Genomic DNA, 21,112 nt, shown 5'->3' on the forward strand with positions numbered 1-21,112 from the left:
CGAAAGTCCCTGAAAACTTCTATAATGTTTATTTTAATAAACATGAAGTTACAGGGGTGAAAAACTAAGAGAAAGTTTAGTATGATTTTTAATTTTAAATATCTCATTCAAAAAAAACTTTTAGTTTATTCTAATGGACTTTCGGCCCTTGGTAATAATAATGTTGTTCTGAAGCTATTTCTTTGTGGCATTTTTGTAATTAAATATTATAAATAGGAAATTTATAACAATTTAACGACAATAGCGACAATTTAACTTAAAAAATGATTTTATTAACGTTTCGACGTCCACTTCGGACGTCGTTTTCAAAATACTTGATAATAATGTAATCTTTCATTCTGCGTTTAAATTGTTAAAAAATATTTATAGTATGGTATAGTTAGACCCAAACCCAGACATCCAAAGTGAAAGTTATCCTCCAACACCAAATTGTTCTATATGGTCCACATAATGTTCAGAAAAAAGTCACACCATTTTGAGCGTCGGGTTTGGGGAGGAGAGGGGGAAGAAATCTGCAAATTCGTAGTTTTTTACGTTTTTCGTCAATATTTCTAAAACTAAGCGGTTTAGCATGAACAACCCTCTACACAAAATTGTTCTACATTAAATTTGAAATAAAAAAGGTCCTATGCATAACCCTTCTAAAATGAACGGTTCCAAAGTTACGGAGGTAGTATAGTATAATTGGTCCAAAAAAAGGCCTAACCCAGACATCCAAAGTAAAAGTTTTCCTTCAACACCAAATTGTTCTATATGGTCCACATATTGTTCAGTAAAAAGTTACACCATTTTGAGCGTCCGGTTTGGGGGGGAGATGGGGGAGAAGTCGGTAAATTAGTAGTTTTTTTACGTTTTTCGTCAATATTTCTAAAACTATGCTTTAGCGTAAGGCATGTTCTATAGAAAAATGTTCTACATAAAATTTAAAACAAAAAAGTTTCTATACATAATTGTTATAAAATCAACGGTTCCAGAGTTACGGAGGGTGAAAGGTGGAGGTTTTCGATACTTTTTATATTTACCGATTTCTCCTCCCTCTCCCCCCCCCCCAAACCCGACGCTCAAAATGGTGTGACTTTTTTCTGAACATTATGTGGACAGTATAGAATAATTTAGTGTTGGAGGATAACTTTCACTTTGGATGTCTGGGTTTTTGGTATAGTTATATCATAAATATTGCCCACAAAATATAAAAAGTATCGAAAACCTTGACATTTCACCCTCCGTAACTCTGGAACCGTTGATTTTATAACAATTATGTATAGAACATTTTTTGTTTTAAATTTCATGTAGAACATTTTTGTATATAACATTGTTTACGCTAAAGCATAGTTTTAGAAATATTGACGAAAAACTTAAAAAAAACTACTAATTTACCGGCTTCTCTCCCATCTCCCTATCAAACCGGACGCTCAAAATGGTGTAACTTTTTACCGAACAATATGTGGACCATATATAACATTTTGGTGTTGGAAGAAAACTTTTACTTTGGATGTTTGGATTAGGCCTTTTTTTGGACCATGTATAAAATACTACCTCCGTAACTTTGGAACCATTCATTTTAGAAAGATTATGCATAGGGCCTTTTTTATTTCAAATTTAATGTAGAACAATTTTGTATAGAAGGTTGTTCATGCTTAACCGCATAGTTTTAGAAATATTGGCGAAAAACTTAAAAAACTACGAATTTGCCGATTTCTCCCCCCTCTCCCCCCAAACCCGACGCTCAAAATGGTGTGACTTTTTTCTGGACATTGTGTGGACCATATAGAACAATTTGGTGTTGAAGGATAACTTTCACTTTGGATGTCTGGGTTATGCCATCTTTTGGATCAACTATACTATACTATTATTACTTTTCTCGGGATTCAAAGAAAATGAGTACATTTAAAAAACAATGGTCCGAAATTTTGAGCCTACGCTCTTAAATCTAGAAAACGATAGCTTAAATCTAAATTGAATTAAATGGGTGTTTTTCTAGATTTGACTGCAAGGGTGGCTCGGGGGTATCAAGGGGAGAATATTAGCTATACAGGGTGTCCAGAAACTCCCCCCGACAAACGAAAATCGGAGATTCCTCAGATAATTTTAAGACAATTTAACCCAATTCACCTAGTCCGAAAATGCTTCCTAAGGGAGCTAGAGATCTTTGAAGATGGCGTCTTGTAATTAGTTTTTCTTAAATACCTCCAGAACGCTTCTAGTTAGAAAAACGAAAATTGATGCGCATATTTATCTTCCAGAGGTAAATCAATTTCACATCGGTAAAATACACCTTTTTTTTTGAAAATTTTTTGTTTTTTTTTAAATTCAAAAAACGAAAATTTTTCAAATCGATTATTCTAGAAAACGGTGTGTCCTACCTACTTAAAGCAAGAGTACCTTTATTACTACAATACCTCACCATTTAATAATCCCGAGTCAAAAATGCTTAAAAATTAAAGACAAAATGTTATGCGATAAAATAACCGTTGCCCTACCCAAAACGGACGCCTATGACCGGTACCATAAATTTGCAATGGATGGAATCGATTTACCTCTAGAAAATAAATATGCGTACCAATTTTAGATTTTCTAACTAGAAGCGTTCTGGAGGTATTTAAGAAAAACTAATGACAAGACGCCATCTTCAAATAGCTCTAGCTCCCTTGGGAAGCATTTTCGGACTAGCTAAATTGCGTTAAGCTGTCTTAAAATTATCTAAGGAATCTTCTGTTTTCGTCTGTCGGTAGAGTTTCTGGACACCCTGTATAGCTAATATTGCCAAACCAGATAATCTTTCCTCTACCATAGTAAACTCAAATAAATTTTACTAACTTTAATTTTGAAAATGATCTCTCACCACCAGAAGCAACAGACACAGTTAAACTGGGGAAGATTCTTAATGAAAAAGTGATATTTGGTACAGATGTAGTTACCTACATATTTTTAAATATATATTTAGAGTTTTTAGTAATAAGTACAGTAGTTAGCTTTTGTTGAAGAACAAGTCAGTTTTTTTTTAAATATCATCGTCACTTAATGTAATAATGTCACTAAAAACCCAAAAAAGTGATCATAACCAAACATCATAAATCAAATCTACTACTTAACGAACTTTGGACTTGATCAATTATTCTAATACTGTCTAATTTGTATGTTCAAGGTATCATTATCTGCTATATGTGTAAGATTCTCACAAATAGTTATATTTATGAAATTTATGTATATGGCTTTATAGCTTCTATCTTGGAACTACGCACCGTACTCGAAATATGATTTTTTACTTTAGAAAACATTAATATTAAAAATAAAAATACAATTATAGTAGTATCTAATTGTTTATTAGCACCAAATATAAAATAAGAATTTAATTATTTTTTCAGTAATAACCCAATATTTGATTTTTGAGCTTTCTCTAGGAGTCCATGAAAAAATTAAATTTAAGATTGTATAGAAAAATGATCTCATTTAAAATAAAAATTTCTTATTTACCAAACCTTCGGTTTGGCGCCCTTTCGGGGATGCGCCCGCGTGCGTCGCACGCCATGCACGCCCGCTTACGGGGGCCCTGGGACCAAGATTGGTAGCAGTGTAAACTGTGAAAATATAGACGAGGTAAAACGAAAATTAAAAAATTTGTAAGCCCTGTTCTACAGAGCGGGGAAGAAATACAATGCTATGAAGAAATCTGGAGCAGGTGCTTCTTTCGTTGTACATAGTAAACAACTGTTGCTTAAGTGGATACATGATCATGCATCTAGTCACAAATATGTGAAACAAACTCGAACATTGGTACAATAAAGTTGCTTGGGTGTAGGCACAAATAGTTACAAACATGTGAAACTTAATTTAACCTACTTCAATATTCTAAAACACAAAAGTTGAAGTTACACGCTTGAAGGGTTTGTAGTTTTAATTACTATTCTATAAAAGTAGTGAAGTAAGACTATGAAGGCAGCTGGAAAAGTAGTGGAGACAAAGAAACGACTGGATAAATCTTGTGCTCTACATTATTCTGTACATTCTATACAAGTGCTCTACATTCTATACAAATCCTGTGCTCTACATTATCCATCCATATAAACTTTCATTTATTCACACTTCTATCATTTACACCACAAGTCATCGGCGTAACCAGGGGGTGGTTTTGGTTGTAACCCCCCCCCCCTTTGGATGTACTTTGAGGCTCTATACGCTTAACACCATTATTATTCCATACCCCCAGAGACCTTCAAGTAGATGTAACCCCCCCCCCCTTAGGATCATCATCCTGGTTACACCTCTGCCACAAGTTGTGTAATACTATTCTTTATACTAGAAGAAATAGACTCACAACAAACAAGCTGCCATTGTTTTTATTAAAACACATTTATTTCTTCAGTTACCTACACTTTTTTCAGTTAAATAGTGGATGTAAGAATAGGCTGGAGAAATTGTGTCAATGTTTTCTACCTTTTATACATTTAATCATTTCTTTTATGCTCCAAATGCATGTTTTATTATATATTAACAAATGGACCGTGATAGTCGTGACATCAAATCAATGTTGGCTACTTTGAAAAGTTTCCAAACAAAGCAAAAATTCACATGTGGTGTTTGTTCTGGTTTTTATAATTGGAATATATTGCTTGTAAGATGTTTAATTTTTACAAAATGGTAATTTGTTGGGTACCCGTAATTGTAATCAATGCTCATAGTATACCATATTTCCATATAGGACTGGTTAAGAACCTGAAGAAACGCAGTAAGTACTATGTAGTGTGTAAATCCTTGATTTTTGTAAGGACATTTATAAAATTAAAAGTAATATGATTGATGTGACTAACAAGGATTGTGTCTTTAGAAAAAATGTGCAGATGATTGTTAAAACAAAATAAAATTAAAAATGATTACACAAATCACGTGTATAAACAATTCACAGACGTCAAACTTTTGCTTTGTTTGGAAACTTTTTTGACGTTTTGATGTCACACTATCACAGTCCATTATGCACAGTTATGACTTTCAATGTAGGATTCATGTATTTTAACATATATTTAACTTTCACCATATTTTTGTGCCTGTTTTCGTTTTTGTTTTATCAAAGAATACCCTAACCAACTTGGTTGGGTTGGGGTATTCTTTGGTTTTATGAAAGCCACACTTCCTTCCCATCTCTACTTAATTTATCAAAAAGTAGTAAATTATCCTTTTTGAAGGTTATTGCTTAGATTTATTTGCAATTTGACTTTATAACATGTTGCAAAAGTATTATAAATTATATTATAAATTAATGTATAGGTTAGAGTAATTCTTAAATTTCTAGTTAAGTGATTGGTCTTACTACATTTCATATATATTATGACATTATTCACAATTCACCCATTAATTTAAGTAATTCAGGATATATCACTGGGTATTAAGGTTATTATCACATTATCAGTAGAAATATCTTTTCAAAAATACTAAAAAGCTTACCTTATAAAACCTAAAATAATCTTTTAGTAGCAAACTCTTCAGCCTGGGGTACACTTTGATATTATTAAAATGATCCACTGTATCAATATTACAGGTGCATTCATCAATGTTACCGGATAATTGGCAAAAACATTCTTCTTGTTTATCAACATTAAAGTAAGCCACACACTGTCCTAGTACTAAAACAACGACTATTAATTTTATTACACTATTTGTAAACATTATGGATAAGCATTTCGGAAGAAATTTAACTGAATTAACGGAGCTCTTGTTAAGATATGAGGTGTTTTAATTCATTTTCGGAATTTTGATTGACCTACTGCCAATGTACACGTGTGATAAGTAAGTGGATAAACGTCAAAATTTGTTCAGTTTTGCGGCGGCGCGACGAGATAACGGATTGGAGTGGAACGGAACGAAATATAAAACATAGCTAGAGCCCATGTTTGGTTGGTTGAATGGAAGCTTGGTTGCCAGATTTGGATTATTTTCTTTGACGAGGTGATAGGTAAAACAATTCCAATTTTATTTTACGGAATTTTTTATTTTAACAAAAGGCAATATTTATCTGTTGTTGTAGGTACTTATTGTATAGTTGTATTTTTCTCTGTTAAAAAAATTTACAATTAGGTTTTTGCAGTTTTAAACAATATATTATGACAGGATATTTTATTTGCACAATATTTTCATAAATACATAAATTAAATCATATATTCTGGGATCAAAAATAGTTCGATTGCACCAACCTTAGTACAAATGTGCATTTAAAAAAGTTACCAACCCTTTGAAGTTACAAAATTCAAATCAATTTTTGCAATATATCGAAAACTGTTAGAGATTTTGTATTAAAAATGGACATGTGGCATTCTTATGGCAGAAACATCTTTAAAAAAATTAACACTGAAATTGGTATACCCCATAAAAATTTTATGGGGTGTTGTTCCCTTAACCCCCCCCCCAAACTTGTGTGTACGTTCCAATTAAATTATTATTGTGGTACAACTAGTTAAACACAATGTTTTTAAAACTTTTTGTCTCTTAGTATTTTTTATCTTTCTAAAGTATACTAAGAGGATCTCTTAGTATACTTTATATACTATTTATACCTAGTATTTTTATCGAGATGCAGCTTCTTTTTTAATATGTTTACATAAAAATTTTATGAGGGTTTTGTTCCTTTAAACCTTCCAAATGTTTGTGTACGTTCCAATTAAACTCTTATTGTGGTACTGGTACCATTAGTTAAATACAGTGTTTTTAAAACTTTTTTGCCTATTAGTACTTTTTCAATAAACCACCATTTATCGAGATGTTGCTTCTTTTTTAAATGTTTCAAAATATACCTAAAAATGTAAATTATAAATAAATTTTCAGATTATTAACAGGTCCCTATAATCGTACTTAACCGTATACAAATAATATGTAGTACATTCGACAAATATTCAAAATATCTTGATGTACACTAGCTTATCGAAAAAGTACTAGGAGCCAAAAAAGTTTAAAAACATTGTGTTTGACTAATGGCACCACAATAATAATTTAATTGGAACGTACACAAAAGTTTGGGGGGTTTAAGGGAAGAAAACCCCATACAATTTTTACGGGGTGTACACATTTCACTGTTTTTTTTTAAGATGATCCTGCCATAAGAATACAACATGTCCATTTTTAATACAAAATCTCTAATAGTTTTCGAATTGGAAAAAATCGATTTTCATTTTGTAATTTCAAACGGCTGTAACTTTTTTTATGTGCATATTTGTACCAAGGTAAGTTAGGCTCAATCGAACTATTTTTGGTCCTAGAATATGTGGTTTATTATTTTATGACCTGTATTTTTGTTACACCCTGTTAGTTTGTCGATGTAACGTGTGTAATTGGTATTATACTAAATATTTGCTTTATTAAATCTTTCGTCGATTAAATTTTGATTTTTAAGGGGTAGGTGAAAAATCTTGGTCCAATGTTATTTAAATGCATTCATCTTTTCGAATCCTGAGAAAACTAATATTTTTGAAAAATCTAAACGCAGAATGAATATTACCGAGGACCGAAAGTCCCTGAAAACTTCTAATGGTAGGGGAGCCCAAGCGGGGATTTTTGCAGTTACTCGAGCGTGTCAGATTATCATATGAGGAAAGACCTTGAACCCTGTAAATGTACCCCTGCCATATATTGGATCCCTGCCATATATTGGATCTTAATACAGGGGAGATCGTTAAGGGGGAGGGTTCGAAAAAAAATTTTATCCTTAGAAAAGCTCGAAATCGTCAGATTAAGATAAGGTAAGTTAAGTACATACAGAACAGTGTATATTTCGATAATCTGACAGTAAGGAAATGGGCGAGTCACAAGGTTTCACAAGAAAAAAGCGAATATTTCGAGAAATAAACGTCAGATCGAAAAACTAAAACATACGTTTCAATATTTTTCAAAAATCTATCGAATGATACCAAAGACGACTCCCCACGGAGAGGGGTGGGGGTAAATTTAAAATTTTAAATAGGAAGCCCGCGATATTTCGCAAAATGAACATCAGATCGAAAAACTGAAAAATACACGTACTCAATATTTTTGAAAAATCTATCGAATCACACCAAATACGACTTCCTACGGAGGTGAGGTGGGGGTTACTTTAAAATCCTAAATAGGAGCTTCCATTTTTTACTGCAGATTTAGATTCCTTGCGTAAAAATAAGTAATTTTTATTCAAGACATTTTTTCGAATTATGGATAGATGTCGTTATAATCAGAAAAAACGATTGTTGGAAATGGAAAATTTTACTTAACTTTTTTTGGTTTTAGGACCAAATCTTCACCACCCAATAGGTCCCCATAACGCTCGAGTAACTGCACATTTAGCATACTTTCCTTACTATAATATAATATTTATTTTATTAAGTTACAGGGGTGAAAAAAAAGAGAAAATTTAGTGATTTTTAATTTTGAATATTTCATTCAGAAGAGACTTTTTGTTTACTCTAAGGGATTTTCGGCCCTCGGTGAGCTCGTTTATTGTATAATGAGTTGATTTTTCTTCGTCATAAGGAAATATATGACAAAAAATTAGTTAGAAAAAGTACATATATTTAAATGATGTTGATTACAAAAAACAAAAAAATATTTTGATTAAATTAGGAAGAGACAATCAAACAGCAGAATTAAATGGGAGAATAGGACTAACATGGACAGTTTACGGAAAGCTGAGGGAAGTATTTACATCAGATATTCCCATGTGCTTGAAAAGGAAGGTCTTTGATTAATGTGTACTCCAAATTCTAAGGTATGGAGAAAAAACATTGACCCTTACCAGAAAAGTATGTAATCAATAAATTAAATTAATAAAAAGTGGCACAGAGAGCAATGGAGAGGTCAATATTGAATATATCACTGAGAGACAGTTTCAAATAGTCTAAGAGCTAGTGAACCCTCCGACTAACTGTCGTCCTGTAAGGCTAGAAATTTGTATAGTGATAATTCATAGCACACCAAGGCTAAAACCCATGACCTGGCAGGCATCAGCCGTGCACGTGTATCTACCAGGTGAATCGAAAAGTGCAAATTTAGGGGGTAAAATAAACTTTCTCCTGTAAGGTTTAAATTTAAGTATGTGTTTTGAGTAAGTCATTTAGAAGAAATGTGTACAATGACAGGCGATTCTGAAGAGCATAAGACCTTGCCAGGCGAGGGGAAAGATTAGGGGTTTTTCTAAAATTATTCTTTTTGCATCGAACAATTTTTTTTTAGATTTTTTAAATCATTCCAAACAGAAAAGGTCTTTAGTGATTTTTCTCTTAAGTTAATAGTTTTTGTTATATAAGCGATTGAAAATTTTGAAAATTGCGAAATCGGCCATTTTTAACCCTAAATCGGACATTTATCTAAAAATTTCAAAGTTGCCAAGGTTGGTAGATATTCTTTAAACATTGATTGATAAAATTCCAAAGAGTTTTTTGCAATACAATATCGGAAACGCCTTTGTTTTTTAATTGCTAATGAAGCGGGCGCGACACTGTAGTATAAGTGAGGACGTTTGAGTTGGCATAAATTCATTATCTCGAGAATGGGTAAATTTCAAGAGAAATCCTTTGACAGGTCGATTTTTATTTTTAAATTAGGACTTTTGGCATATATATAATACTAGTGACGTCATCCATCTGAGCGTGATGACGTAATCGATGATTTTTTTAAATGAGAGTAGGGGTTGTGTGATAGCTCATTTGAAAGGTTATTTAATTCTCTATTCACTAATATAAACATTAACATAATTATTTATACAGGGTGTACAAAAATTTTTTTTTATTAAATTAACTTTGATTAAATTTGACAAATAGAAGAAAAATTTTTTTTGTACACCCTGTATAAATAATTATGTTAATGTTTATATTACTAAATAGAGAATTAAATAACCTTTGAATTGAGCTATCACACAATCCCTACTCTCATTTAAAAAAATCATCGATTACGTCATCACGCCCAGGTGGATGACGTCACTAGTATTATAGATATGACAAAAGTCCTAATTCAAAAATAAAAATCGACCTGTCTGAGGATTTCTCTTGAAATTTGTCCATTCTCGAGATAATGAATTTATGCAAACTCAAACGTCCTCACTTATACTACAGTGTCGCGCCCGCTTGATTAGCAATTAAAAAAACAAAGGGGTTTTCGACATTTTATTGCAAAAAACTCTTCGGGATTTCATCAATCAATGTTTCAAGAATATCTACGTACCTTGGCAACATTGAAGATTTTAGATAAATGGCCGATTTAGGGTTAAAAATGGCCGATTTCGCAATTTTCATAATTTTCAATCCCTTATATAACAAAAACTATTAACTTAAGAAGAAAAATCACTAAAGACCTTTTCTGTTTGGAATGATTCAAAAAACCTAAAAAAAATTTGTTCGAGCAAACAGAATAATTTTAGGAAAAACCCCTAATCTTTCCCCTCGCCTGGCAAGGTCTTATGCTCTTCAGAATCGCCTGTCATTGTACACATTTCTTCTAAATGACTTACTCAAACACATACTTAAATTTAAACCTTACAGGAGAAAGCTTATTTTACCCCCTAAATTTGCACTTTTCGATTCACCTGGTAGATACACGTGCACCACTGATGCCTGCCAGGCCATGGTTTTTAGCCTTGGTGTGCTATGAATTATCACTAGACAAATTTCTAGCCTTACAGGACGACCGTTAGTCGGAGGGTTCACTAGCTCTTAGACTAAAATAAAATATCTACTAGAAAATCTGGTGCTACGGACGCAGTTAAAATAATTAGAACGCTAAAATGGAACTGGGTGGGACATGTCAGATTCAAAGATGGAAGATGAACCAAGAAAATTTTAGAATGGAGACCTAGACACGATGCTTATTGTAACGAATAACTAAGTGGAACATAATTTGACGTGAAAAGACGGGTACATTTTATCTGGCGAATAAATATTTATCCTCCAGACTCCAGATAGCTAACTGCCAGGTAAGAGCACATAATATTTATTCGGAGGTGAAAAGATCGGGCCTTGTTGTCCCAATGTAGTAAATAATAATATTTGTGTAAACTTGCCAACGTCGCTTAAACACAAGTATGTTCGTTCATTTCTCGTTTGACAATAGGACGTCTCTCTCTAACTCGAATTTAGTATTGCCGTCTCAGTAATAATAAAAATAATTATTAACAAGATAATTAAACAATAAAAAAACTCATATCTAGGCACGGGTGACGGATGTTGCACCTGACGGTACCTGTGGACTGAGTAATGAATGTATTTTTGATGAATCAATCTTGAGTTATCTACGTGCAGGAGGTCACGTTTGATAGGAAAGTTGCGAAAAACTCAGTGGCAAAAAGAATTTGTCATTTGCGAGAATAAATTATCGTCCAGTAAATTTTGCTTGATAATTTCTTGTTGCTATCTTTAAATTTAAAACATGTTTTTATAAGTAAAACTTTATCTTCATTCTTTGTTTATAAAATTGTTGAAATTACCAGGCACTTGATAAAAAAACATTCATAACTTCCAGGATTTTCATTTATAAATAGTAAATAAATATCTTTGGTTTTTGATAAAATAAATGTTGATACAAAATATATTAAAAAGAAAAAGTATATAATATGCTCGATACACTTTCTCAGTGTGACAGCTTTTATGTCTTATCAATATGGATTACTTCTTACTCTGCTTGTCCGAATTAATTAGGTACTTTTTAAACTCTTCTAGGTACTGCCAATAGGGCTTTTCATTCACAGTCATTTGTTTCGATCTTCTGCCAAATGTCGTATAATCCGTGTATAATATTAATAAATAGTAATAATATAGTAATATAGTAATAATAGATAAGTATCGAGCTTCTGTCATATGTTATATAATCCGTGTATATTAATATTATACACGGATTATACGACATTTGGCAGAAGCTCGAAACAAATGACAATCGATGAAAAGCCCTATAATTCTCCACTTGTCATTAGATGAAGGAAAATGTATTCTGGTTTTAAGTCCGTCAAAAAAAATAATATGTGCTCAGTGTCTTGAATTTCACCACAGTCACATAAATGTCGTATCTACGCCGAATAGGGCTTTTCATCGACTCTCATTTATTTCGAGCTTCTGTCATATGTTATGTTGTATAATCTGTATAATATATGAATATTATACACAGATTATACAACATTTGACAGAAGCTCGAAACAAACGAGAGTCGATGAAAAGACATAGATCATTGCGACGCGACGTCCCGATTCTGAACTTTATTAAGTGACCTCTATATGGTGTAGATGTAGAGCAACGACCGACGCCGACGTTTTTCAGAGCAGTGGTTCAGTGGTCTCAATTGTAGCAATAAGAATGTGACTCATGCAACTTTCAATCTTGGTTGACCAAACATGGGATCACATAAGCCAGTCATTTGTTTTCTCTTTTCAATCTCAGACATCACTTTTCTTCTGATATTTTGTGCTATGTCTAATTTTCCCAGTAATTTTGTCTTGTCACATGACGGTACTGGTGTTGCCTATATACCGGGTCAATAGTAAATGTAAACTAAATTATATACTCACGTAACGTACAAAAATATTGCATATGCATGTGGAATAAAATTTTTTGTGCTGTTATCCTTAGCCCCTTTGCATCATAGGAATATGCTTTCTTCTCCGAATGCTTTATTTTAAAGTATCATATAAGTGCCATAATCGAATTTAAATCTGATTAGGTCTTTATGCTGGCCAGTATAATTTTTAAATTGAATCTCATCAAGGTAAGTCTTCACTATGCTAGCGGTAGGAAGACTTGCTTTAACACCAATATGTCATATCCAATATAGGTTTCAAATGGCCAAATATGATTTCCTAAATGTTTCCAATGTACCTACATATCAGTTGGCATTCGCCTAATCAATCACCTCCACGTGTTCAGTATGTCCTTTCAAAGCAATTTCGCTCCGTAGTCGCTCTGGTCTGTATCAGGTTACAAACTGACATACTGTTCGCTAACTCTTCTGTAGACGAAGTTTTGTAAATCTTGCTTCCATATGATGAACGCTATGCCAGATGTAACCTCATACAGAGTGTTAATTTTGGTGGTGGCGGCATAGTGCTATGTAGTGGTATTTCTTGGAAAGGAGATACCGAACTTTTGGAGGTGATTGGTTGAATGACAGCTGATATGTACATTAAAACCATTTTAGAACTATTTAGAAGATCATGTTTTGCCATTTGCCAGCTATATTGAATAATAAATTTGTGTTAATGCACCATGACGCAGGTCTTCATCTCGGTAGAATAGTGAATACTACTTCCCTTGATGAGATTCAATCAAAAAATTATATTGGCCACAGTGACGTAGCTGAAGATATATATATATATATATATATATATATATATATATATATATATATATATAAATATATGTATATATATATATATATATATATATATATATATATATATATATATATATAAAAACATGAGATGTAGATCCTTGAAACACACTCAGTGATCAAAGGATCCAAGGTTAATGGTTTGACGACCACTCGTACGAAATCAAACAGATGAAATAGAGAATGTGGAAAAATCCCCTTACGAACAATTCACACATCCACCATTTCGGGTTGGGAAAAATTTTTCGAATAGAATCAAAGATCCAAAACACCAGTTCTGGAATTTGAAGAGGGCGAAACACATTTCTAAGAACTGGTGTTTGGATCTTTGATTCTATTCGAAAAATTTTTCCCAACCCGAAATGGTGGATGTGTGAATTGTTCGTAAGGGGATTTTTCCACATTCTCTATTTCATCTGTTTTATATATATATATATATATATATATATATATATATATATATATATGTATATATATATATATATATATATATATATATATATATATATATATATATATACGAATTTCTCTATTTTTGGGTATAGAAGTCAAACTGGGGCCTTAAAGTACACTATTATCCAATATTCAAGCTTTCGGAAATGTTTATTTCCTTTCTCAAGAATTTCTACAATGCAATAAGATAAAATTTAGAACATATGTATGAAAGAATAAAAAATATTAATGAGTAACTTACCAGAATTTAGATTATAAAAGAATGTTGATTACAATACATAATTAAAAATACTATTACTAAAACGGCTGTTTAACATTTCAAAAAACATAGAAACAATAAAAATTCTTCAGAAAACATTTTAGAAAAGATTAAAAAATTGATTAATTTTGAAGTTTTGATCTAATTTTGATTGACTTTTTAAAATTTATTTATAAATTCTAAATACATGGCTGACAAAGACTAAATGTAACTATGGTCATAGCATATCGGTGTCTACATCTACAAGGAATTGAAAACATTTTTTGATAATAAAAATAAGGAAATGTTTAAAAGCAAAAAAAAATTAATTTTAAATATTGGTGATATTAATTAATTTTGTTAACATTTAATGCCAAATTATAAAGTGTAGATTATAAAAAAAAAATTATGATTTGATGTAACTATGATTATTTTTCAAAAGAAAGGATGTAATTATAAATTTTGCTAAGATTGTCAATTTCAGATTTTTTGTTCATTGTGTTCGAACCTTTGCTGATCTGAACCATCTCAAGAAAAGTACGTTTATGTTTATTGTTTTCAATATCTAATATTTTTGGATCATGAAAATTCATAATGTGGTTATTTTGAATAACGTGCTCTGCTAAGGCACATGAAGGTTTAAGAATTTTACAATCACTTTTATGAGATGTTATGCGACTAGATAAATTTCTACCGGTTTGACCAATATAAACTAAATCACAGTTTGTACAAGATATGGAGTAGATAACATTGCATTTTTCTAGAGTGTTAAATTGTTGTTTAGTTTTAGTATATAGTGAATATAAAGTTTTTATATTTTTTGTTGCTATCTTTATTCTTTTAAATTCGTTAAAAATCCCTTTTAGTTTTGGAGTAAGATTAGGTATAAATGGAAAAGAGTAATAAAGAGTTGTTGTGGGATTATTTGCAGTGTTATTATTGTTAGCTTGAGCAACAGATGAGGGGTCAATTGTATTCAAAATATGCAAAGAAGGAGTGTTAAATAAGAAGTTATTTACTAATTTCAATGGGTATGAGTTTTCAACTAAGATGTTACGTAATTTTAAAAGATCTTCTTGGACAAACTGAGGATGGGAAAGTCTATTAACACGATTTTTTAATGCTGTTATTAAATTATACTTCATTTTGGTCAAGTAAATAATAATAATAACACTGCAAATAATCCCACAACAACTCTTTATTACTCTTTTCCATTTATACCTAATCTTACTCCAAAACTAAAAGGGATTTTTAACGAATTTAAAAGAATAAAGATAGCAACAAAAAATATAAAAACTTTATATTCACTATATACTAAAACTAAACAACAATTTAACACTCTAGAAAAATGCAATGTTATCTACTCCATATCTTGTACAAACTGTGATTTAGTTTATATTGGTCAAACCGGTAGAAATTTATCTAGTCGCATAACATCTCATAAAAGTGATTGTAAAATTCTTAAACCTTCATGTGCCTTAGCAGAGCACGTTATTCAAAATAACCACATTATGAATTTTCATGATCCAAAAATATTAGATATTGAAAACAATAAACATAAACGTACTTTTCTTGAGATGGTTCAGATCAGCAAAGGTTCGAACACAATGAACAAAAAATCTGAAATTGACAATCTTAGCAAAATTTATAATTACATCCTTTCTTTTGAAAAATAATCATAGTTACATCAAATCATAATTTTTTTTTTTATAATCTACACTTTATAATTTGGCATTAAATGTTAACAAAATTAATTAATATCACCAATATTTAAAATTAATTTTTTTTTGCTTTTAAACATTTCCTTATTTTTATTATCAAAAAATGTTTTCAATTCCTTGTAGATGTAGACACCGATATGCTATGACCATAGTTACATTTAGTCTTTGTCAGCCATGTATTTAGAATTTATAAATAAATTTTAAAAAGTCAATCAAAATTAGATCAAAACTTCAAAATTAATCAATTTTTTAATCTTTTCTAAAATGTTTTCTGAAGAATTTTTATTGTTTCTATGTTTTTTGAAATGTTAAACAGCCGTTTTAGTAATAGTATTTTTAATTATGTATTGTAATCAACATTCTTTTATAATCTAAATTCTGGTAAGTTACTCATTAATATTTTTTATTCTTTCATACATATGTTCTAAATTTTATCTTATTGCATTGTAGAAATTCTTGAGAAAGGAAATAAACATTTCCGAAAGCTTGAATATTGGATAATAGTGTACTTTAAGGCCCCAGTTTGACTTCTATACCCAAAAATAGAGAAATTCGTATTTCCTAATAAGTCAATTAAGATACTATTTGTATATATATATATATATCAATCGGTTTTAAAACGTCTTGCGACGTTGTCCGATGCCTAATTTCCATGACACTCTGTCATCCCATTGGCCCTCTCTAAGATCTCTTGCGCTCATCGCCTTCGTTATTCCCTCTCTCCAAGATTTCTTGGGTCTTCCTCTCTTTCTGCGGTTTGGTGGTACCCATTGCATAATTATTTTAGGGAGTCTTGAGTTATCCATCCTCTGGACGTGTCCGTACCATATCAGCTGTTTTCTTTCTATGTCTGTTGTTAGAGAGCCGTCAACCCCCATTCGCTGTCTTATCTCATCATTACGTATTCTCTCTCTGCGTGACACTCCTACTGATCTTCTAAAAGCGTCCATTTCTACTGCCTCCAGTTTTCTTCTGTTGTTTTCGGTTATCCGCCAAGTTTCTGCTCCGTACAATAGACTGCTTTTAATAAGAGATTCGTAGATATTGTGTTTTCTTCTTTTTCCTATTTCATGACTCCATAGTACGCTGTTTAGACAACCTATTGTTTTTCTGGATTGTGTTATTCTTCTCTTTATTTCTTCATCATCTTTCCCCGTTGTGTCAAAAACGATTCCTAGATATGTGTAATGGTCGCAGGGCATGATGATTTCATTATTTTCTAATGTGATGTTCGATAGTTCGGTACCTATTGGCAGGTATTTTGTTTTTTCTGTATTAATTTCTAATCCCCACTTTCTATATTCTTCTTGTAATTTCCTTGCCATGTACTCTAGATCATCTTTATCGTTTGCTATAACAACCTGGTCATCAGCAAACTGCAATGTATATAAGCAAATCTCTCCAAGGTCTACGCCCATGCCTCTGCATTTTCGTTTCCACTCTTTCAATGCTTTTGCAACATATATTTTAAATAAGGTCGGTGATACACAACACCCCTGACGTAGACCTTTATTAACCAGGAAGCTTTGCGATAATCTGTTTCCAGTTTTTATTTGTGATGTTGACCCTTCATACAAATTTCTTAAGGCTTTTATTGGTTTTTACCAATTATATATCGCGTGGTTCCTATTTAAAATTTTAAATTTACCCCCACCCCTCTCCGTGTCGGGTCGAGTTTGGTATCATTCGATAGATTTTTAAAAAATATTTAAAACGTATTTTTTAGGTTTTCGACCTGACGTTTATTTCTCGAAATATTTTCTTGTGAAACTTTGTGGGTCACCCATTTCCTTACGCCCCGCTCAAACTGTCAGATTTTTGAAATATGCACTGTTCTGCATGTACATACTTAACTTACCTTATCTTAATCTGGCGATTTAAAGTTTTTCTCTAAGGATATAATTTTTTTTCGGGCCCCCTTAACGAATTCCCATGTATTAAGATCTTAATATATGGTAGTGGTACATTTAGAGGGAACAAGGTTTCTCCCCATGTCATATTCTGACGCGTTAGAGTACCTGCAAAAATCCCCGCTTCGGCTCCCCTACCGTAAGTTGATCATGTTTTGAAATATCTTGAGTGGTATCAAGTTTGAGTGGTATCAGTTTCTTGATCCAGCATAACTTCGTTTTGTATTTGGGGGCTAATTTGTTTTAAGTTTTATTATTGTTTTTATCGATTAATTTAGCTAAAACAGGATCATATTTAGCTAGTAAAAGAACCAGCGACAAAAAATTACCTTTTTGGGATTCACTTTCATCTAAACTACCAATAAGTATGTCCACTAAACGCTAAATTGCACCCGGAAAGAGTAAGAGTTACGTAAATTACCTGCTTCATTACTTCCTTCCAAATTCCCTATTTTGATGCTTATTAGGAAAATATATTTTTATCTCCTTTAAAAAAAGTAGAAGTATTAAGCTTGAAGGCTTGAAGGGGCCCCTCCTAACTTCGGGGCCCCCGCCTTGCGGGCCCTGCGGGCCTGTCAGCTACGCCACTAATTGGCCACCATATAGCCCATATCAAATTTAAATCCGATTATACCATTTATATGATACTTCAAAACATCACATTCGGAAAAGAAACATATTCCTATTAGGTCTGGATCCCGCGTATGAAAAAAAAGTTGATTAATAGCAAGCTGAAGTTTTGTTAATAGCTTAAGGGTGTCTAGTCGGATAAACTTTGATATATGGGAACACTGTAACAGGGGCAGTTTTAATTGTGGAACAGGTTAAAAATTTGGAACGGTCAGACCACGAAAACGGCACATTTATTTTGTCCGACAGAACAGATTTAAACTCTCCGAACGGAGATTAAACTCTCATGCAAAAATCAGACTGCTATTTATCACCTTCATTTGACATATTCTACATGTTCCACTCATTAAAACGCCCATTTGGTGATAAATAGCAGTCTGATTTTTGCATGAGAGTTTAATCTCTGTTCGGAGAGTTTAAGTCTGTTCTGTCGGACAAAATAAATGTGCCGTTTTCGTGGTCTGACCGTTCCAAATTTTTAACCTGTTCCACAATTAAAACTTCCCCTGTTCCAGTGTTCCCATGTATCAAAGTTTGTCCGACTAGACACCCTTAAGCTATTAACAAATTTTCAGCTTGCTATTAATCAACTTTTTTTTCATACGCGACATCCAGACCTATTGGTTCAACCTCAGGCAAGTTTACTCCACTGTTATGAAATTTTGACACTATTGACATTTATGAAATTTTACTATGTATTAGCATTTCATATGTTAATTAAGTTATATCGGCGATTTTTTGTGTTTTCTGCGTTATTCCTTTAATTTTTAGATTTTTGGTATTTAGAACTCCGGCGAGTGGGATTTTGAATGTACGTTCCGCACGTGAAATCAATATCTTAAATATACTTAATTAGTATCAACTCGACGGTAAAAAATCAAAATGATTTTTAAAGGTGAAGTTGCTATAAAGCTGTTTAAAGGTGCAGTTGCTATAAAGCTGTTGAATAAATAAACATTGCGCGGTTTTACACATAAAAAACGCTGAATTTAAACTCACATTTTAATGATCTCACGTTACTGGAAATGCTTTCACGAAGAAGGCATTACGTGGAATTTGTGAAGTAACTGAAGTGGAGTAATTTTAAAAAAACTTATTTGTGCAATCAAACAGAAGCAGTTTTAGATCGTTTTAAACATTTTCAAAGTTATATCAGCTATATTTCTTGTTAGTCCAGAAAGCCACTGCGCATCCGCTAGGAAAAATATTCTGATTCGGATTTTTTGCACAATCTTACTCAAAAAGGACTGACTCCTCTTAACAAATTTGCATGTTGCCAGGACCAAAAGGTGGTCAAAATTTTTTTAAACGTTTTTTTTGTTTTTTTCCTAAAATTATTTTTTTTGCATGGAAAAAAGTTTTTTTAGGTTTTTTGGATCATTCCAAACAGAAAAGGTCTTTAGAGACTTTTCTCTAAAAATGATAGTTTTTGACATATAAGCGATTAAAAATTGAAAAATTGCGAAATCGGCCATCTTTAACCCTCAAGAACTATGTGAAAAACTGAAAATTTAAATGTTGCCAAGGCAGGTAGATATTCTTTAAACATCGGTTGATGAAATCCCGAAGAGTTTTTTGCAATACAATATTCAAAACTCCTTTGTTTTTTAATTGCTAATCAAGCGTGCGCGACACTATTTTCCACCGACAGTATGGTGCAAATGAAAGGAATAAATTCGTTATTTCGTAAACCGGCGACTTTAAGGAAAACTCCCGAAACAGGTCGATTTTTATTTTTAAGTTATGATATTGTGGCATATATGGTATACTAGTGACGTCATCCGTCTGGGCGTGATGACGTAATCGATGCATTTTTTTAAATGAGAATAGGGGTCGTTTGGTAGCTCATTTGAAAGGTTCTTCAATTCTCTATTCAGTAATGTAAACATTTACATAATTATTTATACAGGGTGTCCTTCTGCTTCTTTTTTTGTCAAATATTTTAATTTAATAAAAATTTTTTGGACACCCTGTATACATAATTACGTAAATGTTTATATTACTGAAAGAGAATTCAAGAACCTTTCAAATGAGCTAGCTCACGACCCCTATTCTCATTAAAAAAAAATCATCGATTACGTCATCACGTCCAGATGGATGACGTCACTAGTATACCATATATGCCACAATATCATAACTTAAAAATAAAAATCTACCTGTTTCGATATTTTTCCTTAAAGTCGCCGGTTTACGAAATAACGAATTTATTCCTTTCATTTGCACCATAGTGTCGGTGGAAAATAGTGTCGCGCACGCTTGATTAGCAATTAAAAAACAAAGGAGTTTTGAATATTGCATCGCAAAAAACTCTGCGGGATTTCATCAATCGATGTTTAAAGAATATCTACCTGCCTTGGCAACATTTAAATTTTCAGTTTTTCACATAGTTTTTGAGGGTTAAAAATGGCCGATTTCGCAATTTTTCAATTTTTAACTTTAGGAAAAATACAAAAAAAAAGTTTAAAACAATTTTGACCACCTTTTGGTCCTGGAAACATGCAAATTTGTTAAAAGGAGTCCTTCTTGAGTAAGATTGTGCAAAAAATCCGAATCAGAATATTTTTCCTAGTGGATGCGCAGTGGCTTTCTGGACTATGAAAAGAAAAGAAAATAATCGTTTTCGTTTTGATTCAATTCGAGTCTCTTGCCATCCTCTTACAACGTGTTTCGGGGTCTCTACCCCTTATCAAAGAGGCTATGCAAGTAGACTCAAGATAAAGGGTAGAGACCCCGAAACACGGTGTCAGAGGATGGCAAGAGACTCGAATTGAATCAAAACGAAAACGATTATTTTCTTTTCTTTTTCATACCTTACTCGGTTTAGAGTACAAAATGACCAC

General features: G+C 32.2%; 2 protein-coding genes across 2 annotated transcripts in view; one reads left to right on the top strand and one right to left on the bottom strand.

The window, feature by feature from the left end:
• LOC114335823 (ero1-like protein) overlaps positions 1-5,843 on the bottom strand; it is a 43,890-nt gene extending 38,047 nt beyond the window's left edge. The window contains exon 1 of the mRNA XM_028286113.2: positions 5,440-5,843. Within this exon, the coding sequence (XP_028141914.1) occupies positions 5,440-5,661 (222 nt within the window). The 5' untranslated portion in view covers positions 5,662-5,843. The remainder of the gene's footprint in view (positions 1-5,439) is intronic.
• Positions 1-21,112, top strand: part of LOC114335824 (EF-hand domain-containing protein D2 homolog) — a 276,872-nt gene that overhangs the window by 242,046 nt on the left and 13,714 nt on the right. The gene's annotated exons all lie outside the window — the stretch shown is intronic.

Source organism: Diabrotica virgifera, chromosome 7, assembly GCF_917563875.1.
Source record: "Diabrotica virgifera virgifera chromosome 7, PGI_DIABVI_V3a".
NCBI lineage: Eukaryota > Metazoa > Arthropoda > Insecta > Coleoptera > Chrysomelidae > Diabrotica > Diabrotica virgifera.